General features: G+C 46.0%; 1 protein-coding gene across 4 annotated transcripts in view; it reads left to right on the forward strand.

Moving 5' to 3' along the window:
* LOC135374462 (pseudouridylate synthase 1 homolog) overlaps positions 1-26,328 on the forward strand; it is a 104,998-nt gene that overhangs the window by 69,967 nt on the left and 8,703 nt on the right. For all 4 annotated transcript variants that reach the window (XM_064607419.1, XM_064607417.1, XM_064607418.1 and 1 more), the window contains exons 7-10: positions 825-870; positions 9,548-9,712; positions 9,765-9,884; positions 23,688-23,758. In XM_064607419.1, coding sequence (XP_064463489.1) covers positions 825-870; positions 9,548-9,712; positions 9,765-9,884; positions 23,688-23,758 — 402 coding nt within the window. The remainder of the gene's footprint in view (positions 1-824; positions 871-9,547; positions 9,713-9,764; positions 9,885-23,687; positions 23,759-26,328) is intronic.

Here is a 26,328-nt window from a genome sequence, read left to right on the forward strand (position 1 = left end):
AAATCTAGTCCGTCAACTACATACGCCTTTAGAGACAAGGAGACTCAATAGCGCTTGAGAAATACTGCAGCACCACCATGTGCCATAAGCACACCTGCCAACACACCCGCCAACACACCCGGATTATCCGGGAGACTCCCAAATTTCGTTGAGTCTTTCGATTGCACGGGCGCGTCCTCCAATCTCAGGGAAAATTGGGGCCTCTCATTTTCCTTTAAGAGCTGCACAGACACATTCCTGAAGAAGACAGCCCATAACGTGTTTGCGGCATGACCATCTATGGCTGGAGGTCGCGGCAGATCATGTGTTTCATTGTGTCCGTGTTTCTCGAGAAGACATGTTGTTGTCCTATCATCAGTCCAGCCTCGTACGATAGTTTCGTCTCCTCCGATGGCGATCACCAAAACCAGAGAAGTACCTGCATGTGTGTGACGTGATGTGATAGAAGAAGAAAAAAAAAAGTGCCATGTGCGTTTTCAAGGGCATTCTGGTTGAGCACAACCAGCCGTGCAGCATAAGCGACCACGTGTGACCGCTGTTCCGCAGGACGTTCCCAAAATATGTCGAAGCAAGTGAAACTGGTGTGGACGGACTAAGACCACTGCCATCATCGGTGAAATGGCTGCAGTCGCGCCAAATGCATAGGGTTCTTTGTTTTTGGGTTATACCTGATTTTTCAGAAAATAATGCTTCAGGACAGTTGTACATTTTGCATATATAGTTGCAGTATGTGGGGTGTGAGAGAGCACCACATGACACAGCACTTGTAGATATTCAATTTGAATAGTTGGAATTAACCCATTTGTTTCAACCTCTCTTCGTAGGAAGCCTGAAGACCCCAGTGCCATGCGATACATCATAACTTGTGAGGTGAGATTCCCCTTCACACTTAGCCTTTGAAGGCTTGGAACAGAGAGTCACTTATAATAGAGTTCCCTGTGAACTGTGTCATTGTCATGTGATGTGCCCACTGGGGGCCAAAACAAACGTGATCCTATAGACCCTTTACAGCAGAGTTATCTGGGCGATGCCATCTTAGCGCACGTGACCTTGCGCGCCATTGCTTGCCTTCTCTTTCGGCTGCCTGTTGGCACGGCGCACGCAGCATTGCGGTGCAACCCAGAGACGCTTTCCCCGGTTTTCAACTTTTTGCAATGAATTCCGGGTGGAAGGATGACGCAAGGCTTTTGCCGAAGCTTAAACGGTCAGGTGAGTGAACTTTTTATATATAATATAAGTTGCATTTGCTTGATTTAGAGTGATATTTCTGCCCTCGTGCATCCCACATGATCGGCCCCACTATGCTTGAGTTACTACACATTTTCGCAGTTTTTTTCTTTTTTGTTGCACATACATTACGTTACAATGTAACAATGTTCATAATGTAATATCGTAAGATCGTGATTTCTTGCTTTTTATCGCAAGAGTTGTGGTGCAACTACCTGAGGAAGATATGCATGTGTAAGGGCTGTTATGTTTTCATTATGAAGTTGCATACTTTTATTGTTGATTTCAGATGTATACAACTACATGATCAACGAGACAGGAGACGGAAAGCCTGCTCGAACTACAGTGTGTTTGCAAATGGAACGAACGTGTTTGACAGTGGCCATGTCAGTGTAGTACTGTGCCAGTGCAACGCTGGTGTATGCATTTTAAAGGCTGACATCAAATCAGTGCAGAATGTATTCTGCAGAGATTCGTTTCGGGCCCACTTTGGCGGCAACATGCCCCTGTAAAGCGGGTTTGAGCAGCAGGTGCAGTCATATCTATGCACTGCCCATCAAGGTTGTAGAGGCGACAAACAAGGGGCTCACGAGTGCTTCGTGCACTGACAAGGCATGTACACGGAACCGTTCAACTGCAAGGAACGTGACCCCTGCTACTATGGAGGAAGTGTATTCTCACAAGCAGCAGCCAATGCCTACAGCAGAGTTCGGGGCTTACACAGAAATGCTGCACCACTTTGAGGGCTGCATTACTCACCCTCGCTGATTTTCCCGGTTTGAAATCCTTCCTCTGAAGATTCAATACCCACCGTTGTTGGATCAGCTTGTTTTTCTCTCCTTGTGGGAACCCGCACGTTGCAAAAGGCCTCAAACACGGGCAGCCTTTGTGTAGCGACTGCTCGTGAATTTGACGAACTGCTTCGTCTCACACGATCAGATTTCTGTCACAGTTTCAACACTCAATCACGGACCAAGTCTTCCCTCTGCTTTTCCACATTTTGCACAGAACTTAGTACAGTGGCTAAAAATCTCTGAGGCACTCACATATGCAAAGGCACACAGGCACTCGCAGAAGGCAAGCAATGGCGGCGCTAGTGTGGCGCCATCTATTAGCGACTGAAGCAACTGGCTGCTGTAAACGGTCTATACGCCAGAACGTGCGAATAGCTCCAATGGTGGCTGGCACCCCCTGTGACGCTTCAGTCACTGCAATGTTTACATAACATGGGGAGCGCTGTTCACAAACAGTGCATTTTGCAGCATAATAACGACTCTGGTATTAGAATGCTCTAATGAGCACCTACTTGTGTTTACATCTGTTGATATTTAGGTCCTCTGTGCACAATCTTTTGATAATTATTTTTCCAAATTGCTGTGGCAAATAGAATAAATCTCTTGGAGTGTTTGATACAACATTACTGGGTGAAACCCCAGAAACCCCAGTTAATAAAAGCTGCAGAATGATAGCCCCATAGGGTCCACTGTGAATGTTTGAGTGTATGTGCATACAACTTTTAGTGAGCGCTGGCTTAGTAAAGACTAATGTACAAAAGTTACGCTCTTCACTCGTAATCCTTGCTTTTTGCTTTAATGGCAGTACGTATTCACAAATGTAATCTCATGGAGGCTAAGATCCATGAAATGGAATTTCCTCAGGATATCAACGTTAAAGGAAAAATATGTAATCAAAACATACCAGTTTTCACAGTGCTGTAAGATTTCCAGGGCTAGAGCATAAGAGCACCCAGAACGTTTGTGTAACATACAGTAGTGACTGTCATATGCATTCATTATAATTGTTCGTAAACAAGGAATTGGGAGAAATCTTCACCACACTGGAAGCAAGGACGACAATCTGCATTGCTTTGACCCATTTGAAGCATGTATAGACAAGTCTTATTGCTTCTCAAGAAGTGTATCTTTATCTAGTCGTTGACTTCTAGGTGCCATGGGATCGGTTCAGATTATCAAGTGCTCAGAAATTTCATTCCAAAAATACACTTTGCCATGTGTGTCTGCTTTGCTCTATGGAGGAATGCATCACAACCAATTTCTGTTAGTGTTGCATTGCTGCTGCAAGCATTCACTGGCATATTGATGGCTGCAGGGACAAAATTAATGAGGGAGTGCCAACAATATGTTCGTCATTGCAACTGTCGTCCCAGCCTTTCACCGGTAAACCAAGAGAATTACAAATGATTCTGTCGCCTGTTAAGTCGGCACAAAATTTGATGCAGCTATCAACATCACGGTATGCACTGCGGAGTGTCTTCAACTGACCCCTTCACAATACCATTGCTAACGTCTGCGCTGGTGCCTTTTTCTGCAATGTTTTCCACAAAACAAGTCAGCATGATGGGAACTGTCTGCAATAGTGGTGCCCTTAACGGTGCTTATTTATTATTTATTCAAAGTACCCTCAAAGCCTGAAGGAATTACGGAGGAAAGGGGCAATAATACAAAACATGGAGTTCATGGGCATCCGCATGCTAATACAGATACAAACAATAACAAACCTCAGTTACATGGAGATAGTCTTATAATGATTTTTTAAAAATTGTGATGTGATGGATCAGTATAGATGTAATAGAGCTCAGTAAGGGAGGTGGCTCCATTCGAGGGAAGTTTTCGGTAAAATTTTGTCAAAAGTAAAATCGAGTTGCACAGAAAGGAACTTCTACCCTTTGTGCACAATCCAGCTGTGAAGAAAGTTACAGCGATGTTATGATAATGAATTTTATGGAACGAACAAAGACTAGCTACAATACGACGACGCGATACATGGGAAATGTGGAGGATGAATTTCATCAAGGCACTACTGGCTGTACAGCTCGAAGCAGAGTTAACTGGAACGCCGCTTCGACCGGCGGAGCAAGAGGGGAGCCACCCTGGCGGCCTTTAGCAGAAATAAAGGGAGAGGGCGTTTCGACATTTCCATTCCAGTCGGAGGGGTGTTCGCTGTGGTGCGGCAAATGAGTGCAGCGTTGATAACGCCAGCCTGATTGCGCACTCTTCGGCACGCCACAGCGAACACACACCTCCGACTAGAATGGAAATGTCAAAACCTCCTCGCCCTTTATTTCTACTAGACGCCGCCAGGGTGGCTCCCCCCTTGTTCCGCTGGTCGAAGCGGCGTTCCAGTTAACTCTGCTTCGAGCTGTACAAGTGTAGTTGCCAAGGATGAAGTGTGCTCAGCGACATTTTAAGCTTTCAACCTGAGAAATGAGTGATTCCTGTCTTATGTCCCACACAACAGAAGCATACTCTAGTTTGGAAAGCACTAGTGTTTAGTACAACGTTAGTAATGTTTCCAATGTGTGGTTTCCGGGAAATATTACAGGATATGTAAATACCAAGATACTTATATATGTCGTGACATTCAAGTGTAGTGTTATTGATCAAATATGGATATGTGTCGTTGCTGCGGCATATTCTTATATGCTTACATTTTGTGAGGTTTACTAATTTAGGGTTGTGTTCCACGAGTAGTTGTGTTTTCAGAGGGGGGTAGTGAGGCGTCACGTAAGCCGAAGGTAGCCACCCTCAGCAGGTATCAACAGGAACAGACTGTGAGAGGCTCTCGACCAGTTTTCATCATGGCTGCTCTGTTAACTAAGGTTGAACATACTAGCAGCACACAAGACCCAAGGACACAGAAGCACAAGATGAACAATTCACCGCTTTGTTAACATATTTTAGTAAGAGTAACAATTAAATGTTTGCATTTATAGGTCTTGCTGTATGCATCATGCAAAATTGATAAGAAAAAAAAAAGAAGATAAATATGTGCAGAGCTAGCTGGCAGTTGAAGAGCAGTGCAGAAATAATCATGGAGAAGGAATAAAGAACTAGGCCAAAGCAGTAAAATGGTTACTGCTAAAGGTTCATTGATATTGCCCTCAATAGGCCCTGCTCTAGCCAAAAACACAATTGCTGAATGTATTCCAGTGAGAGCATTGCACATTATCTACATGGGTTCAAACATTCTGTGCATGGGACCGGCCTTGGTAGCTCAGTCGGTAGCGTGTTCGCCTTCTGATCCCGAGATCGCGGGTTTGAACCCGGCCGAGGACGCCAGCAACTTAGTGGAAGGGTATAAGTTGCTTAGGCACGTCGTCTTCCGTGAGGGAAATTAAATACGGGGTGCCGTGTTGTGAACCTTCATCGCACGTTAAAGAACCCTGAGGTGTGCAAAAGCAATACACAGACCGACCGCTGTGGCGTCGCTCATGATCTCAGTTGTCTCATGACGTAAACCCCCAATTATTATTATCATTATCATTATTATCATTTTGTGCATGCAATATTTAGAGAGATAAGAGATAAAGCATGTAAATATCATCAGCCTCTGAGCTCCCATTCTTTACTTTATTTCATATACGAGGGTTGATCACAAAGTTCCCGAACTGATTTTATTGTTGACAGACACCGGACAGCGCGAGGGTGCGGTGGCCCCATTTGGGAGATGTGACCCTGACCAATCAGCGTGCAGCGTGGTGTCACTCTACTCTGGGACCAAAGTTATTAGCAACTTTCTCGTCACAGGCAGGATCCTGCCTGCAATTTTGTCATGAACACCAAACATGAACAGAGAGCAAATGTCAAGGTTTGTGTAGAAACTTGAGAAATCTGCAACAGAGATGTTTGATATGATTCGGCAGGTCTATGGCGATGAATCAGTGAGCCGAACAACATGTTTTGAGTGGCACGCATGCTTTAGAAATGGCAGGACTTCACTGGACGACGATGAATGGTCAGGAAGACCATCCACAAGCAGAAACCTGAGAAAATCAAGGGTGTAGTTCATGAGGATGGCCGGGTCATGAGAAGAGAAGTACAGTCGAACCTCGATATAACGAAACTCGTGGTGACGGCAATTTCTTCCGTTGTATCGAATTGAAGCTCACAGATCGTGACCTTTGTGAGGGCGCGTGCTGTACATAAGCATCGATAACTCGCGCTACGATGCGGTAAAGTTTTTCCGTGAAAAATGACAACAACTACCGTATATTGCCGTATATATGTTGACTCCGCATATAGGTCGACTCCCCTAAGTTCGAACCTCAAATCTAGAAAAAAACCCCGCAATTTGTGGAAAAATAAAAAGTTATTTACATACGCTAGATCAAGTTCACTGCCCCTCGTTGCTTGAAACTACGATGTCGTCTTCATCGCTAGAAATTACGACGCTGCCTTCGTCGCTGACTGTTGTGGGGCCAATCGGCGTCGTAATATGGCACTTGCGAAACGTACCACGGACCAAGTCTGCCGGTAGTCCGTACCACGCGTCGTGCACCCACTGTGCAACTTCGCACGCCCGGTTGGAGTCCTCGTGTTGTCTCTGCGCATCCACTCGTACAACACGCTGACTCTGTCCTTAAATGGCTTGTGAAGCGTCACGTCGAGAGGTTGCAGGATCGACGCCTTCCCACCAGGTATGGTCACAAGATCGCAGCCTTCGTTAGCTACAGTTCTTTTTACACAGTCGGTGATGTGGCCGCGAAACGAATCCAAAACAAGCATGCTCCGATGCCTCAACAAGGCGCCCGGACGCCTGCACCATACCAAACGAAACCAATCTAGAACAGTCTCCTAATTAAAATAGCCCTTCTCATTCGCTCGGACGATTGCTTTTGCAGGGAACTTCTCGTTTGTTGGGATCGTTTTCCTCTTGAAAACGAAGGGTGGCAGCTTGTGTCCGACTGCTGTACAGCACAACATGGCGGTGAGCCGGCTGTGTTCGTTGCCAGTCGTCAGCAGCCAAACCTGCCCTCGCCTTTTCGAGCTACTGTCCTCTTGCTTTGCATGTCGAACCAGACCGGCATCTGGTCCGCGTTGCCGATCTGCCAGAGAAGAAATGCATGCTTTGTCCTCAGGTCCGTGACATACTGTCGGAAATTGAGCAACTTTATCACCAACGTTATGAAGCGGAATGGTCTGAGTCTGAGAAGGCGAACGAGAGTATGCCAAAGGCTCCCTGACGCTTATGAGGAAAAGTTGCTAGATTTCCAATGGTATGTAACAGACCTGAGGACACAGCATGCATTTCTCCTCGGGCAGATCGGCAATGCGGACCAGACGCTGGTCTGGTTCGACATGCCAAGCAAGAGGGCAGTAGCTGAAAAAGGTAAGCGGCAGGTTTGGCTGCTGACGACTGGCAACGCGCACAGCCGGTTCACCATGACGCACCACGTGCCTGGACCACCACTGTTGCCCGACGGGGACATGTGATCTGGTCGGATCGCGTACCTCTGCGTATAAGTTGACCGACCCCATGTACGGGTCAACACTCCTAACCTCTGACATCAATTTAACAAAAAAAAAGTAGACTTCTACGCGTCAATATATGGTGCATAAGCGTCGATGACTCACGCTACGATGTGGAAAAGTTTTCTTGAAAAATGACTACAAATACAGCGCCAACGGACACCTATGGCATTTTATTCTTGAGTGAAATAGTCTGTTATACGCGTCTGCGTTGTGCCTGGAACAACGCGGTGGCACGTGTTGTTTGTACGCCGCCAAAGCCTCTGCAGCTTTCTCCATATCGTGTTGTGATCCCGCAAACCTTCTAAGTCTATGGCAGTGCGTCTTCCGTAAGGCTCTCTGTGTCTACGGCACGTTTGTCCCTGTCAAGAAAATCATCTAGGCTGATTTCGTCACTTACGCCGCAACGCGAACAAGCGTTTCCCGCACGAGCGTGATAGCACCTTGCATCTCATGCTCTTTGCCGTTACCTTGGTCCTGTACTTGGCTGCAGCAGAACAGTTCAAAACAATTGCAAAAAGCAGAAGCCTCTGAAGGAAAATCCCAAACCTTCCAATGGATCAGACTTCCTTTTGCAAGTACCAGATTCCTCCCGACCCTAATCGCGCGTGCCATCTTTTGTCGCGGGAACAGGACGCTGCTTGCACCTTTTGTTTTCGTGATTCCATAGTCTGCTTTGGAGTCGTAAACCCTATCTCGTTCTTTCGCTGTCTCGAGGTGATGGCTAAAAAGTGTTTCGATGTAGTGGGAGTTAAAATACATTGATCTCTATGGCCCTCTACATGGGAATCCAAATTATTTTGCTCTGTCGTGAATTTCGTTATATCGTGTTTCGTTGTAACGAGGTTCGACTGTAGCTGATATGGCCGATGTGTCGTTTGGAATCGCTCAGGCGATCCAGACGTACAATCTGAACATGCTTCACGTGGCTGCCAAGTTTGTGCCGAGACTTCTTTCCACTGAACGAAAGCAGCACAGTGTCGAAGTCTGCCAAGACCACCTCCAGGAAGCACGGGATGACCCGAACTTCAGGTCTAGGATCATTACTGGTCACGAGTCTACGAGTACGACCCTGAGGTGAAAAACAGCAGTCATCGCAGTGGAAAAGCCCATGATCTCCAAGACCAAAGAAGGCGAGGCAGGTCAGAAGTGCAACGAAAAGAATGCTGGTCGTTTCCTTGGACATTCACGGTATTGTGCACCAATAATTCGTCCCTGCTGGCCACACCGTGAACTCTGAACTGTATTGCAAAATTTTGAGTCGCCTGAGGGAGGACGTTAGGCAAAAACGTCCAGAACTGTGGCGTGAACGAAATTGGGTGCTCCACCCCGACAGTGCTGCCTCACACTCGTCATTGAAAACACGGGAGTTCCTTGCACCAAGATCGTCGTTCTCAACCCCCCCCTTTTGCTGGACTTGGCCTCCTGCGACTTCCTGTTCCCTAAGCTGAAGTCACGGCTGAAAGGCCCCCCGATTTGACGATGTACAGATGATCCAGGTGGAATCGCAGAAGGTGCGTCAACAGATGGAAGAACAAGAGTTCCAGAACGCGTTCAGACAGTGGTGGCGGTGCTAGGAGCGATGTGTAGGTGCCCAAGGAGGCTACTTTGAAGGGGATAGGGCAGAAATTTGATTAAATGATCTGGTTGCATTTTTATAAGGCTAGTCAGGGAACTTTTTGATCAACCCTCGTGCACATGGTAATGTGATGCTACACATTAATATGCATTTGATGTGTTGCCACCTGTACATTTTATCTTTGTGCTTATAAAATTGTACACATTTCCCCTCTGTCAGATTGCACAAAAGTTGTGTTTTTTTCTTTGTCTCTGTTTTCTTACTGTTCTCTTCTCATGGATGCAAATACCTTGTGATGAAGTTGGTGTTCACACTAGAAAACCCTGGTTACAAGCTGATGACTGCACTACTTTAAATAGTATTCAGTACTTGAACCCATTCAACATACACCTATTTGAGGGCGGTCTTCTTCATGGAGGATTGTGTTCATATGTTTTTGCAGTAAGTAAGTGATATGCCTGTTACATTTCAGTGCAGCAAACCCTTTGAGCAAAGAGGCTTGGAATTTGTCCAGATCCAGCTGAAGGGGCAGAGCTTCATGTTGCATCAAATACGTAAAATGGTGGCATTAGTTATTGCTATCATGCGAGGCTACACTAGTGAAAGCACCATTCGCAGAGCCTGGGGACCAGAAAAAGTACGTTTTTTTTAATCTCACTATTCCACTTTGTAATGGGACATCTTTGCAGCTGGACATTCCGATTGCACCTGCATTGGGACTGATGCTGGAAGAGGTGCACTATGAAAGGTATAACCAGAAGTATCGAGGAGATGGTCTACATGAACCTCTTACATGGACTGAGAAACAGGTGACAATGAGTACTACTGTAATATAAGAAATTCTGGAATTGGTAGCACTGAAAACCATAGCAAACAGCTGTTGTGCACATGCAAAATGTAGCGTCGATGTGAACCGTCGTTTGTGTGTTCTGACGTATTTGCTATTTTATCTCGTTCTTGTGCTACTGCATATTTTCTAAGCTAAAGCCACATAGCACTGTAATTCATACAAAGCCCACATACCTGCCAACTCTCCCAGATTATCCGAGAGACTCCTAAATTTCATTCAGTCTCCCGATTGTACGGTCGCACCCTGCAATCTCCCTGAAAATTGGGCATTGGGCTTTTTTTCTCTCGTTTTCCTTTCAAAGCTGCGCAAACGTATTCCTGAAGAATTAAACAGCCTGTTACACTCGTTTCGTGGCATGACCATCCATGGCTGGAGGTAGGGGCTTTTTCACAGGTTTTCTGGTTGAGCACAACGAGCCGCAGAGCGTAAGCGACCACGTGTGACTGCCGTTTGGGAAGATGTTCCCAAAATGTGATGAAGTGAAGCGCTACAGGTGGGTGATTCCACCGAAAATCAGCCAAGCATGGAACCTCGACATCGCCGATCTCACCGTAAAAAAAATATGTGTTACCACATCGCAAATGATGAAAAAAGACCATAAAAGAAACTTCCATATTATAACCGTTCTCGAGGGAGAGGAGGAGAAAGAAATGCGGTGTATTGGCGCCTGGTCGTTTCGGCCTACTTTGAGCGCTTCCCAAGCGGCAGCGGTGGGCCGCACGGCAGTTATTTTTTTTCTGCTTATCCTCTGGCAGGCGGACAATAGATTGACGGCTTCTTACTGTTTTGGCGCAAAGAGCCACTATTTGAAAAAATGCCAAACTTGGGTGAGAGCGTTAAAGTGGCTTCAATTTAAAGCCTTCTGCCGCGCAGCCCACTTGTCGCACAGACATGTAACACACACCGTTGTGTTCGCCGCTAAAAGCTCTTTCTGTTGGTATCAAAATCATCATCATTTCTTCAGCGCGTCGCATCCATATTGCCCTGAACACAGAAGCGGTTTCATAAAATTGGCAGATTTAGCACGCTTCTGACCCAAAAACCCCACCAAAAACATGCCTCGATTTTTTTATATGTTACGCAGAAATCCTTTCCCCGCACACCCACAAAAAATCGTGATTCGTTCTTTATCGTACTTCACGCGGCGATTTTTTAAATGAACGCAGGGTACGCGCCCTATGGGGTCGCCTGCCGGGATCCCCCCAGCGCTGAATTCGTGCGCGCGCTGACCGAAAGCGGTTGCATGGTATCTGTAAAATAATTTTAAGAGGCAACGTGAACAATTTCACGTTGCGCTTCGTGTTATGACCTATATGAACAGGGTCCATGCGCAGAGTAAATACGTGGTGCCGTGCTAAAACCGCCTACGTATGGATTGCGCGGAACTTAGCTTCACAAAGGCCGCAACTACTCAGGAAGCCGCATTCAAGCACAGTCAACCGTGTTCCTATGCGTCGCCATGACCACTGCTAATCTCACTTGTGTCTCCGAAAAAGCGTTTGGACACTTCCTGGGTGACCTTGCGCTTCGATGGCACTCGACGTCAAGGCTGTGGGAACGTGCACCCGTCCTTCAACCCACGCCTTTGGAGCCCTATATCACGTGTTCACATGACCGAAATGACAATTTTGACTCAAAAAGTGTATGTGTACTTCCAATTCATTCCCCCTTACCTGCACCGCTCGGACAACAGCACAACCTCGTCACCTACGCTCCGCGTCTTTAGGTTCAATCTGTGTGTGGGAGTTGTTTTCATCGACTGTGATGTCGTGATTCGTTGTACCTTCTTCTGAAAAAAATGAGTTCGGTGCACAGTAGTGAACGTGTTTATTGTGCAGACTATTGCCGTCGACACAAGAAGAAAGTTCTACGTACAAAGGACTTCCGATCTGTGTCTAGCATCGGTATGAAAGCCCTGAAATCTGCTCTTGGTGCCGAGAGGACAGCGAATGCACGCGAATCGGACATGATCTGCAGGAACTGTTTTGTTCACCTAAAGACTTTGATGCAATCAGAGGAAGTGACAACGTCAGTGTCGTCTGGAAGCAACGGCGATGATGTGCCTTTCGCAACGCCCGACGAAACTATTGGAGAAATTAACGAGCTCATACAAAGACAAGGGATCGACGTGACACCAGTGAGGAAACGTAAAAAGCCTTCAACGCCGTATCTGAAGAAAAAGCAGATGGAAATCAGTGAAGCACTTAACGTGAAGACGCGCCGACAGATCGAGAGGGCTTTTGACGTTTCGCTTCCTGGGACGTCAAGTTCCAGCAATAGGCTGAGTGAGGAGCTGCTTGGGAACATCAGAACAGCCTACGAAGAAAGCAAGTCACAGCAAGTACGCTGCCAGATTCTCACCCTGCTTCCTTCCTTCATGTCAGAGCGGGACATACAGCAAGTCATTCCAGAAGCAACGCGGTATATGATTCGCAAGTCGAAGAGACTGGTTGCAGAGAAGCATGTGTGGGCAACACCTGACCCCTACGAAAGAGCTCACCTGAAGGAAGAGGACTTGCTAGCAGCGATGAGCTTCTACACCGTGGATGAGCTAGACTGCTCCGTCCAGAGCCCAAGAGCAAGAGACGTCGTACAAGTAAAGGAAGGGGGACAGAAGACGACTAAAGCAAAACGTTATATGACCTGTTCTATCCGCGAAGCGTATAGGAAATTTAAAACAAAATATCCTGATGTGAAGCTCAGCCTAAGCAAGTTCTACTCAATTCGACCGATATGGGTCAGTGTAAGTCCCTGCAGGGAAGAATGCGTGTGTACATATTGCGCAAACTTTGAATTAACGACGACAGCGGCGATAAACAACAGCGAGAAAGAGCTGACGTTACAGGAGATCATCAATATGTGCGTCTGCGACATCAACTCTGAAGCATGCCTCTCGGGAGACTGTGACCAGTGTCCCGGTCCGGAAGCCCTGACACCAGAAAGTTTAGGTATCCCCGACGATGAGGAGATCCTGTTTGCTACATGGGAGAACGGAGGACTGCTAAGACGGACAGTATCGGTGAGCGAATTCCTCGCTGTTTTGCAGCGCTGGGTCGGTACTTTTGTGAATCACGATTATGTGAGGAAGATTCAGCGCGAAGCCATACATCGGGAGAAGTGTGCTGTGAGGTCTGGTCATGTCGTGCTTCATTTTGACTTTTCCGAAAACTGGACGATCATTCTGCCGAAAGAGATTCAAAGTTACCATTGGCATAAAAACCAAATTTCACTCTTCACGTGCATAGTGACTGCATCCTCTGGAGCTCGCTGCTACGCCGTCATATCCGACGACACCCGACATGATAGCGCGGCCGCCCTCCTTTGTTTGTCGACCATCGAACAGCACATGGAAGACCACGGCCCTCTGTATGGGAGCGCAGTATACGTCTCCGATGGGGCAACCGCTCATTTTAAAAACAGGTTCCAGTACTTTGAGATGAGTCGTAATGCCACCGCCAAGAGATGGATTTTTTCGGCTCCGGGTCACGGCAAAAATGCGTGCGATGGAGTTGGAGGCGTCGTCAAGCACGCAGCAACAATGTACAACTTGCGCTCTTCATCAACTCAGGCAATACAGAACGCAGCGGAGTTCACAGCAGCACTGTCAAACAGGATCCATAATATAACACTCCTGCATCTTCCAGCTGAAGATGTGCACAGGTACAGAGAAATAAAGCTGGAGGAGTGGAAAGGTGTTCGGCCAGTTGTGGGACTTCGTTGCTATTACGTGTGGGAGAAGCAAACCGGATCCGCAACAGATGTCAAGCTGAAGAAAATACAGAAAGTCATGTCACCAGTGTAAATATGTATGTCGTTATCGTTTATCTTGCTGTTGTTGCTGTATATTCAGAATTCTATCTGTGTTGTCCTACGAAGTTAATCAAGTAAAATGTGTGCACGTGTACGTGTGTATGCAGTTACTTTGAAGTATCCTCCGCTTTCGGCGCGCGCACGAATTCGGCGCTGGGGGGTTCCCGGCAGGCGAGCCCGTAGGGCGCGTACCCTGCGTTCATTTAAAAAATCGCCGCGTGAAGCACGATAAAGAACGAATCACGATTTTTTGTGGGTGTGCGGGGAAAGGATTTCTGCGTAACATATAAAAAAATCGAGGCATGTTTTTGGTGGGGTTTTTGGGTCAGAAGCGTGCTAAATCTGCCAATTTTATGAAACCGCTTCTGTGTTCAGGGCAATATGGATGCGACGCGCTGAAGAAATGATGATGATTTTGATACCAACAGAAAGAGCTTTTAGCGGCGAACACAACGGTGTGTGTTACATGTCTGTGCGACAAGTGTGCTGCGCGGCAGAAGGCTTTAAATTGAAGCCACTTTAACGCTCTCACCCAAGTTTGGCATTTTTTCAAATAGTGGCTCTTTGCGCCAAAACAGTAAGAAGCCGTCAATCTATTGTCCGCCTGCCAGAGGATAAGCAGAAAAAAAATAACTGCCGTGCGGCCCACCGCTGCCGCTTGGGAAGCGCTCAAAGTAGGCCGAAACGACCAGGCGCCAATACACCGCATTTCTTTCTCCTCCTCTCCCTCGAGAACGGTTATAATATGGAAGTTTCTTTTATGGTCTTTTTTCATCATTTGCGATGTGGTAACACATATTTTTTTTACGGTGAGATCGGCGATGTCGAGGTTCCATGCTTGGCTGATTTTCGGTGGAATCACCCAGGTGAGAATGGACGAAGACCAGGAAATAGCTATTGTCGCAAAATGCGATGTTGAAGAGCGTGAGTCAACGAGTCTTCGCACAATTGCGGTTGACGGAAGCAACGGTAGTGCGTCGTAACTGCACCCAATAGTGGTTAGAGATGACGTAGAGGAATCGTAAGACAGTCGGTGGCAATGCTACTCAGATTGTACAACATTAATGAGCAATGCGTGGGTTTCAAAGGATGAAAAAAAGGGTTTCAATGAGACGTGGGTTTCAAAGGTAAACCACGGCCTCGATGGCTCAGTCGGTAGCGTGTTCGCCTTCTGATCCCGAGATCGCGGGTTCGAACCCGGCCGAGGACGCCAGCAACTTGGTGGCAGGGTACAAGTTGCATAGACACGCCGTCTTCCGCGCGGGACGTTAAATACGGGGTGCCGTGTGATGAGCTTTCATCGCACGTTAAAGAACCCTCAGGTTGGCAAAAGCAATCCACAGACCGACCGCTGTGGCGTCGCTCATGATCTCAGTTGTCTCGCGACGTAAACCCCCAATTATTATTATCAAAGGTAAACCAGGTAAACCAGGTAAGAGAGCGTCAAGTGTCTGTATTCCTTATTGCACTGAAAGCGTTGAGCGCTGTGACACAGGTTGGGCAAGAAAATTACGATGAAAGATGAAAGTCACTGAAAAGGTTAGCCAGCTGTAGGGATCGAACCCACATCTTCTGGATTACCGGTCCAGGGCTCTACCAATTGAGCTAAGCTAACACGCCTCTCCAGCGACTTTCAGGGTGCGTCATCTGAAGGGATGACAAACCAGCCACTCATCACTGTCGTCCCTTCAGATGACGCACCCGAAAGTCGCTGGAGAGGCGTGTTAGCGTAGCTCAATTGGTAGAGCCCTGGACCGGTAATCCAGAAGATGTGGGTTCGATCCCTACAGCTGGCTAACCTTTTCAGTGACTTTCATCTTTCATCGTTGATTTCTAAGGCAATTTGAGGCTTTGTTTGTATCTGTCCCTTCTATGTTGTTCCAGCCTCAGAACATCAGTTTCTCTCTTGAAGAAAATTACGTTAACCTAGTGCAACGATGCTTTGTTATCCCATCCCAAATTAAATTTATACAGTTTAGTAGAGCTCATTTGAGAACTTGTTAGTGCACTTTATACAACAGAAACATTTGGTACAAAATAAAAGCTTAGTACGATCGTAGTTGTTGCTATGAAACCCGCTGTGATGCTCACCGTTACGCCCTGGTATGAAATGTGATCTTTCTCAGCTCGGTGAATCTGAGTTTTCGTTATTTGAGCATCTCCCACATAATTGTCACCTTTGGTTGCACTGCATTTCACGTGACTGTTTACCAGGCAGGTAGTCCTCCTGGGCCCCTCAGACGGTGCACTCTGATTGTTTCAATCATTTAGTGCAAGGACACTTCATTCTCGCCTTACTGTCAACTTCAACAGCCTACCTAAGACAGATATGACTGCTAGCCATCAAGAGAAAAGATGAAGTTCAATGCTGACACAGCAAAGGTGTGTTCACGGCACTTCAGAGAGACTGATTTTGACGCAAACAGGCCAAATGGAAGACGGGGCATCTATGAATTTGCTGTGCCATCAGTCTTCACATTCAACAAGAAAAAGCCAGAGAGAAAACTACCAAGGGAACGCGTAGTGATGCAGAACTATTGATCAGTCACCGATAGTGTCCAGAAACATGGATAGTTTTAGGATAATTGACCATCGATACTACGCAATCGTACTAAGCTTTTATTTTGTACCAAATGTTTATGCTGTATACAGTGCACTAAATAGTTCTTAAATGAACTGTACTGAACTGTCTAAATATGTCATAGGATGGCATTAAAGAGCAGGTTTGCACTAGGTTAACGTAAGTTTCTCTCCCAAAATCGAAATGACAGCGCTCCAATGCAACAAGGAATCCAGAAGCACTCTTACCTTGCTTGCATTCCCTTTTGAACCCCTCATCTCACCATGTGAATAACATAGTGAAACAGCACATGTGTGAGGCAAGACGCACGATAGAACAGCTGGACATGATTTGTGTGTATGACTCTGGTCGGGGAGAGAGCCTCAGAGATGGCGGAATTCCGGAGGTTTCCGTGCGCGCTACGAGAGGGCGCTGCGTTTTGCATATTGTTTATTGTGCCGCGATGGCACGATACTGTTCGGTTCCCCAATGCTCCACCTACTGCACTGAACGCGGAATAGACGTGTAAAAGCAGACGACGCGTCCACACTGTGGTAGTTCTCTGTTCCCCGCAGCGCGCCGACACCATTCGATTTCGGAGCGAATACATATTACAATGCTGTGCTCTGATTGGCTTAAAACAGGCAAGTAATAATTAATAATTGGGAGTAGATTTACACGTGAGGTGAGTCAGCCTATTTATGTGGTGACATGCTGCATGTGCCGCAGGGTAAGACTGCGGATAATTTGGACCACCTGAGGTTCTTTTGATCTGCGCCGGAAATCTCCGACACACAGTGCTGGAAGCAGTGTTTGGCTCCCCCACATTGCTACCATCCTCCTCAGGGATCGAACCCACGATTAAGACTGACAAAACTATGCTTTACTACATTGCAAGTATTTATTTTGATTTTTAAGTTTGCACATATTTTTATCTTGTGTGCTAGAATTTGTACTGGCTTGCACACCTCATATTGTGCAATTCATGGGTTCCCATATTGTGAGTACTGGAATTTTCTTGTCCCAAAAGTTGGAGCCAAGAACTTTAGCCTGGTGAACCTTGAATATGTTGTGCCCTCCATAGAGAACGGTGTGGAGAACCTTGTTTTTGAAAAATGCCCATAGTGGTGATTCGTGTGTAGAATGGGTCTTGTACCCAGATGAAGATGAAATCTGCAGTCACACACATACCAGCTCCCGGGGCATAGTGGTTAGGATGACCGCCTTCCACACCGAGACTGGGAGGTGATGAGGGTTCGAATCCCACACTGGCTGTACTGTCTGGAGTTTTCCCTGGGTTTTCCACCAGACTTTCCAGGAGAATGATGGCACATTTGCCCCTGTAGTCGGCACAGGACACATACTAACCCCCCTGTCCCCTACTCCTTCCTGCGGTCCTCTCTCCATCTGTCCACCTCTGTATGCTGTTCATAGCCACAGTTGTTTTGCGGTACACATGGAATAAAGAGGAAGTCAGTCTTTCGTAACTTAATGCCTCCTTCAGTTTGCACCTACCCGTACCTTTATTACCTTGCTTGGCGTTTTTTAGTCACTTAGAAAGGGGTTCTTTCTTGGCGAATATATTTTCTAAAACTTGCACCCTTTGCAAATGAAAAGGGTGGTTTCCAGCAAAAAATGTCAGATACGACAACATCATAAAATAAAGTTGTTGTCATTGTTGTCAGATAGGAAAAAAAAAACAGAAAAAAAAACCTCAGAAGCACGGTAGTACAAGCTTTAAGTTTTACTACATCACAAGATAACAGATAGGACGAGGACATCTAGACCTTGGACTTGGTAGATTGTCATGTAGACTATGCTCCCTAAAATAGTACCGCCTTCCTCCTTTCCCAGCGTCCTCCCCAAGTCTCAGCGGACCACCTGCGAGAGGGGAAGGCCATGTCGTTTGTTGAGAGTTGCTGAGTGAAACATTGTAGAAGTCCCTAGACAAGATGAAAAAGGGCTCTGTGTTCATCCGAAATTGAAGTCTTTGTGCTTCTCCAAGTTGGCGCTACAGTCGTGTTCAACTTAAGGACAAGAAATCTAGTCCGTCAACTACATACGCCGTTAGAGAGCGCGCTAGAAGAAATACTGCAGCGCCACCATGCACCATCAGTAGGGGAGTGACAGGGAGGGCTGGTACAGTTCTTTAACAGCCAATATAGAAGCAGAGTGAGTATGATGGATTGCATTATCTGGTGCAGGAGGGAGCATGACCTCTCTCTGTCTAGCCATCATATCTGTGGCGCAGCACTGATACAGCGGTAAAGCAACAGACCCAAAGATTCACTCTCTTTGTGCAGTTAATATTTTGAAAGTTGACGGACTACATTTCGACTATAGAAGTATGTGTGCAGTATGCGCACGATGTCTGACCTTCAGAGAGCAGCATATGTATGTGTGTTACAAAATGGTCTCAGCGCTCTTTTGCGCATACACGTCGCTGTTCATTGTTGTTAGTGTTTACTCCCCACATTGGAGTGTTATCTGTCTGTCTTTTCTTCATTTCCTTTTCCTCATTCATGCTATAATGTGGCTATGAGTCCTAAAAGAGAAGGCAGGTTTTGCTGATAATTTCTGCTCATGTGGGACCAGAATGTTTATCTTTACGGCATTTCGAAAAGCACACTTCTACACGTACGCTTGTTTTTTGAGCCACACCTAATAAAAGTATACAAATGAGAGATAACTGCAAATTGTGAATTGAACTCTTATGTTATTTAATTTAGTTCATTTTTGTGAGCATACTATCCAGCCATGGTTACAATGCTTCATAAGCTGAAGCTCAATTCGCAAGTTCTGGGTGCTCAGAAAAAATAAAAAATGTAGAAGAAAAAAGTCAGGTATAGGGCTTGCCACATGCCCCATTCTTGTAATGTAAGAAAAACAGATAGTGGGACGAAAGTGGTGCTTCCTTGAGCGAAGTGCTTGAATTCTGTGGGAGAAGAGCAGAATTCTGCCTTCCTCATTGCTCATAATCGAACTGTCCTATCTGCCACGTGAACTGAGCATCTCCTAGCAGCCTAGATTCTGCCGAGGATGTTTGCCCCCTTGCATAAATGTCGGAAACCAGGGGCTGTGCTAAAATAGAGAAATGTGATGCTAACATTTATCCCAGAGAATGTAATGAAACCAAGATAGTATAGAACACTTAATAAAAGAAAGAAAAATTTGGGAAATGGGATACGACTTTAAGCAAGTGGTCACAGGAACAAAGGCTGGAGGGGAAATTACAGCAGCGTCCCTTTACTCTCACTGTTTACGTCATGCTGACACGTCTTTTCATGAACTGTATTGTGGGCTGTACGGGTGTCCCTCTTGTTCCAGTGAGAAGATACATTATACGACACTGTTTGTGCTGCAGACGTCTGTACTTCCTAAGGAATATATAACAGAACAGGAAGTGGACAACAGAGTAGGATATCTCAGACTCACAGCTGGCAATTTCAGAAATGAAGCTTTCTGTGACTTACTACTCATACATACTCATGCCTGCAAACTCTCTCAGATTATCCGGGAGGCTCCCGAATTTTGTTCAGTCTCCCAATCGTATGGACGTGCCCTCCAGCCTCCCGGAATATTGGGGCTTTGCGTTTTTCTTCTCTCGTTTTTCTGCGCAAACACATTCCTGAAGAATTAGACAGCCCATAACACGTGTTTCGCGGCATGACCTGACCATTCATGGCAGGAGGTCACGGTAGATCACGTGTTTCATTGCGTCCGTGACTCTCAAGAAGACTTGCTATCATCCTATCGTCAGTCCAGTCTTGTACGATAGTTTTGTCTCCTCCGATGGCGCACTCCGAACAGAAGAAACAGCTGCATGTGTTCCTCCATACGTGCCAAGTGGTTTTTCACAGGTTTTCTGAGCTGCGGCTGCACAAAATGCAATGTCGGAGAGCCTGAGACAACGAGTCTTGGCTGCTTTCATCGTTACCAGGTTGGGAAGCCTGTAAACAACATTGTGAGGCAGTGCAACATCAATAAAGGTTACCGTAAAACCATTGTCTCCTACAAAACCCAATGCCACCATATACTCCCAAGAACCATGAAGCCAGTCCATGCAGTGTTACCATCACTAGCATGGCTGTCACATCCTTCTGGGATACACAGGCTGGCCTGAATTAGAGAAAGTGACTGACGCAAAGAAGGCTCAAACCCGTAAGACAGAAAACATACATATGTGCATACGTACATACCGTACATACATACATATACATATGTGGTTTGGGTGTCTACGACGCGTTATAATAGGTACCTTGTTTTGGTCGCCCGTCGGCAGGTTCAACGACGGTGTCGCGTCAGGCATCAGTCTACCTCGGAATATCCCAACCCCAGACGTGTCCGCGAGTGCCATGTTTAATATGTAATCGTCCGATCGGAAGTGCAAATAACAGACGGAGATTTCGAAGTTCTCTGGGACGGCATCATCACGTCCTATCAACCTCAGCCATGTAGTGCGTGCGGGTTCGTTCTTTGGAACTTTGTGATAGCGAATACCCGCTCCCTTTCGTCCACCAGAGCGGGATTCTTTGGTGTTTACACAGATCACTTGGCAGATCACTTGCTGGTTCTGCTCCCACCACCGTTGTGCATGGTCGCTTTTTGCGGCGTACTTTAAACTCAATTTCTGCAATAATTATGACTCTGTGGTATAAATTACTTCGCATGGTGCATCTTACTGGCCTACTTAACAGTTTTATAGGAAGAAAACCGGGTGTTAGAAATGACTTCTGTGCTACTTTAAAAATGTAGTGCATATTTTTAAATAAAAAAATGAAGTAAAGGGAGCTTCGCAGGAACTTGCAGGAACCCTGGAAAAAGGAAGTTCTTACTCCATGTTTATTTGTACAGTATTGGTATCACCGTGTACAGAGCATGCAAGAGTGAGGTTTTACATTCGCTGACCATTGAGTTTGACCTAGCAATTGAAATGCGGCTTTACGGCAACGTAGGATTTCATTCAGATGCTTTGTTGGAAATAACTAACTCCCAGGCGTGAATTATTTCTTCAGCAGGACGTCAAAAGTTTGCCAACGAATAGCTCAGGTAAGCCTAAGGCCGGACAAGCTTGCCCAAACAAAGGGGGCATCGACACGAGGCCCGCCATCCCGCTGTACCGGCAGCCGGGCTACGGCACGTACGCACGCAGACTAGGGCCGCGTTTTAACGCGCTAATCGCCAGTGTACGCCTTTGAATTTTTTTACGTAAGATGAAAGGTCTAACATCGGGCCATGACCTGGAAAAATATAAATGAAATAGAAAGGGACCTTTTCGAGAAACGGACGCTTCTTGTTTTTTCGAAATAGAGCATAACGTTTGCCTGTTTCAGTAGATCCCTGCAGGGGTTACACGCACGATATCTATATCAGATAAAAGAGCATTAAAAGCTGAGTGAAGTGATACCAAATATGGTATTGAGGAATCTACAGCCAGAGAAATCATGCGTTGAAGTTTGAACAAAATTGCACGAAAGAGCATGTTCGCCATTTTTTATATCGCAGAGTGTTGCTCCTGCGCGCCAAAATTTGCACTCTGACTGCTGGCCTGTAGGCATACTCAAGCATAAAAAAATTTCATTGCACTATCTTTTAAGACTCTGGAGATATACACGTGCAAACATGGCAAAACTGAAACACTCGAATTCAGGGCAGGATTATCTCGATTTTTTTGCGCAAAAACTATTCCGTAGAAATTATTCATTTTACCGCTGTTGGTCATTGTGCACGATGAGTTTCTAAATATAAAAAAATAGTGAAAATCTAGGAGGTCGATGGGACCTCCCATTCTGAATTGACGTGAAACTGGCCTGCTGAGGAAGAGCTGGCGAAGAAACGACAGCGTGCTGAAACGACCCAGACTGAACCAAGCAGTGGTGGGCAGGATGATACTCTGCGGAATGAAGTGCTCTGTGCTAAAAAAATGCTAACTAATACTGAGTTGCTCATTGACCATGGCATTAAGTAAAGGAACTTCGGGTATGTTGAAAGTGGTCAGTCACTACTGACAGAAGGCAAAGTGAGGCTTGCCGCTGCCTTAGAGGAAATGGCATCGAGCAAGAAGAAAAATGCCCATTCGTAATAATCTGTTTGCCTGTTGGACTCATCAGGAGCTCGTACGTGTCTAGTCAAAGTGGATGGCAGCTGAATCATCTCAATGTGCCAATATATTTATTCTCTTGCATAATTTGAAAAGCTAGTCATATTGCAATAAGCAGGCTTGTTTCATTGCATTTTCTTTTTGGGCTTAAATTGCTCCGAACTAACTCAGAACTGCATTGAAAATGGAGTCTAACTCCACCCTTCAAGAGCTGGTTACAGTCGAGCATGCTTTTTTCTATATACACAGCTGAGCTTAAGATACCACATTGGCTTCACCCCACTTGTACTTTAAGGGCATGCGGACACCCGTGTCTGCTCCGAAAGGTACTTTTTCTGCTCCCAGGCACAATATTGGTTGCTCCCAAGGGTGCTCCAGAACGACTTTGACCAATCACATCCCTGAGTGGGTCACCCTATATGATGAACTTTTGGTATCCTCTGCATCATGCTTGCCAGCTTGCCCATTGCGAACACATCTCAGGAATTTCTTGCGTGGGTTATCAGTGGCTACTTGTTTTTGCTGAAAGCATAAAAGGGTTGCCTGTGGACAGTTATAAATGATTTTTGGTAAATACTGAAAAATCCATGTTTGTTGAACACGCTATGTTGGTAAAAACGTTCTGGTTAACAAAAAGCTGTGATAAGTAGCAGCTTTCTTGTGTCACTGCAAGAGCGAAGACATCTGAGATACCATTTCAACTGCAACATACTTTAGCTGTGGATTTGGTTTGATGAGACCTAGCTTAGTTCGCAACCCTGGTGCACATGAGAGCTTTCAATCACACGGTCAGGAATGATCCTTCTCTTGGCCGCCCTTCTTCTCTCTGCCTTTCTTTTTGCAGTTGCATTTCACGCCGCCCATCTCCACTGGTAGCTTTCACTAGCAGACAATTCTTCGCCAATAATTCAGCCAATAAAAAGTTCTGACCACACCACACGCCATTAGTAAAAAGGGCGAGATTGCTGCCACTGTGCGCATTCTTGTAAACTTTTTTTTTTCAGGAAATTCGCACTTCCCGAATGAAACATTTTGCATGATGGTCCCTGAAGGTAGTAAGTTCATATCACAAGGTATTAGAATATATGTTCCAAGTACCTCCCACGCTCCTTTAACTGATTCCTGCCAGTCCATCCACTACTGCGAAAAATACAGTACAATGCTGAAAAGTGGGAATCACAAGTACGCCATCGTAGGTTTTAACTGCTCCACATGTGCTCCAATTGCTCATAAAAGCTCAAATGTAGAGAAATTGCATTTCTTCGGTTGATCATTGGGTATCTATATTGCAGGACATTATTCATACCTTCAAGGAGATGCACATCTACCCTACCATAGTAGAAACTGAGGACCGAGAGCAGTCGTATCCTTTCCATCAAACTGTGGGCGTTGGCAAGTATGGAAGTGTACAGTATCCTAATGTAATGCTCTAGGGTTAATATACTGGGCATTTTAAAAGTTTTGTATCCTTTGAAGATTTTGTTATAAAAAAGCTGAGAGCAGCATAGATATCGTTTTTGCAGTTGAGTTACACAGCCAGGCAGACACCCTCACGAAGAGAGTGCCTATGAAACTACATGATTTCTAATTACATAAAATTCATGAATTACTCTTTAATCAAGGTATTGCAGACAAAAGTGAGATAGCAGAATGGGAGACAATCCTCGTTGAAAGCTATTCCATTTTTAAGGAATCCTGAAATGCACGTGCTAGAGCCCTGCACGAGCCCGGGCCGAGCTGGGCTTGTTATTGGCTGTGTGCTCCGGGCCGGGCCGAGCCAGGGCTGACAAAATACGCTAGCACCGCGGGCCAGGCCAGGCCCTTGCCGTTAAAATACGCCACCACCACGGGCCGGGCCGGGCCCGGGCCGACAAATATGTTTCCGAGAGTCAGGCCCGGCCGGGCCACGCAGCTAATTCCACACAATGGAGGTGCTTTAGTTCATATCATCATGCGCTTGCGTCATTCCTGTGCATATTTTGCAAAGACAAGCAAGGGATACTGCATTAGGCATATGATTCGACCCTCAAGAACATTCTGAAAGCCACTTTACATTGCTCATCACTCCTCACGTATTTCACGATCACTTGGCCAAGCTTGGTGAGAGGGGTATGGACTGGGAGAAGGAGTTTGTCGACAGCATCCTCTACCTCCGCAAAATCTTGACAGTGTAACGATAACGCCCATGCCTGCGTACGTTCTGGATTTAATTTGGTCTGGTCCGGTTATGGTGTTAAACCGCCATCACTTGTATGTCTGTCTTCTCTCCTTATAAATTTACTGATAAATTTGTTTCATAATCGCCAGAAACGCGTACGTCGCGGCTGGAAATACTATGCCGGGATCTACTCGCTGGGTCACCGGGCCGGGCCGGGCTCTATTTGCTTAGATTTCGGGCAGGGCCGAGCTCTAGTCACTGGGTCACCGGCCCGGGCCGGGCCGCATAAAAATATGAAGGCCCGGACCCGGGTCGGGCCATATTTCGATGCGCCCGGGGCGGGGCGGGCCTGGAAAAGTCGGCCCGTGCAGGGCTCTAGCACGTGCATTAAATATCAAACACAGCAAAATTTGGCAATGGATATATCACGGAGCGCGCTCTTTTAATGATTTCTAAAATATAGAAGGGTTTTTAATGAGGATTGTCTCCCATTCTGCTAGCTCGCTTTCCCCTGAAATCCTCTAATTAAAGAGTTAGTCACCTTGTAGTTACACACCCTCTTGGAGAAGATGTGCGCCCATAGCCTCCTATGTACTACATGCCTGCCCAATGATTTCTAAACACACAGGCACCGGTCGTCCACAATAGTGGCACTAGTTTCCTAGTTTGGTGATAGTTACCTCGATGCGATATCACCAGTATCGGTCATGACGCAGTATTCCTACACACAGAGCATAAATTACAACTGTTGGCGTCTGACAGTCGGAGACATGACATCCACACCCAACCCACCCAAATAAAACCACACCCACACCCACATACACCCAAACTCAGAGTTGAGGAAGTTACCGTCCAAAAGGAACTCGTTACAAGTGAAGTTACCAGCCGAAAAATGTAACTAAGTTACTACCTAAGTTACTGGTTATGAAAAAGAACTGGAAGTTACCAAGTTACTTTTGAAAAGTAACGAGTTACTTCCAAGTTACACTGTGCAGAATATGTTTGTATTATAATCCTGAGCCCCGCCGGTCTAAGTTAGGACCACAAAGATCACTAGAGGAAGCGGGCCGCGGTGGGTCGGTATTAACGGTGCATAGAAAGCTGAGACAAGATGTCCTGCCTAATGCGTCATACTTGTAGGCCAATCCATGGGGTGATGAGAGAGGGGATATACGGGTGTTTCACTTAAGAGTGGCCCACTTTTTTTCTTTCATTTTTTTTCAAGCTCAATTAGGATAGTTAGGCTAATTAATGGAAAACGCTGATGTTCAGTGCCAGCTGCTGTTTATTACAGTACATCGCTAATTGGCTTAATTATATCAATTAAATTGGGAAAACATTTGGGAACGCACCCTGTTGCGTTCATTAGTAAAGGGAAGGGTCGGTAGTACATGGGATTGGCTTGCTTGCAATTTCTCGGAGAATAATTGAATAGAAGGGAAAAGTTGAAAAGAAGAAGACACCCAGGGGCCCAAAAAGCATAAAAGCGCGGTCAACCCATCATGCCACTATGTACTCAGGAGTGTCACAGGTTCGTAAAGAACACGAACAGTTAATGGTGAACCGCAAAACGGAGAAAAACATATCAAGTATGAGATCAGTCTAATATGACCAAGTGTCGTTACACGACATTAAAAGTAATGCTGCAAAGTTGCTGTAAGTTGAACATGCACTACTTTTATGTTCTTCCTCAAATTGCCATTCAAAGGTTTCGACGTCCGAATGAATTTTCCCGCAGGAGCGCACAGGAGGCACCGGAATTTCAAGTTGCACGT

Source organism: Ornithodoros turicata, unplaced genomic scaffold (assembly GCF_037126465.1).
Source record: "Ornithodoros turicata isolate Travis unplaced genomic scaffold, ASM3712646v1 Chromosome62, whole genome shotgun sequence".
Taxonomy (NCBI): Eukaryota; Metazoa; Arthropoda; class Arachnida; order Ixodida; family Argasidae; genus Ornithodoros; species Ornithodoros turicata.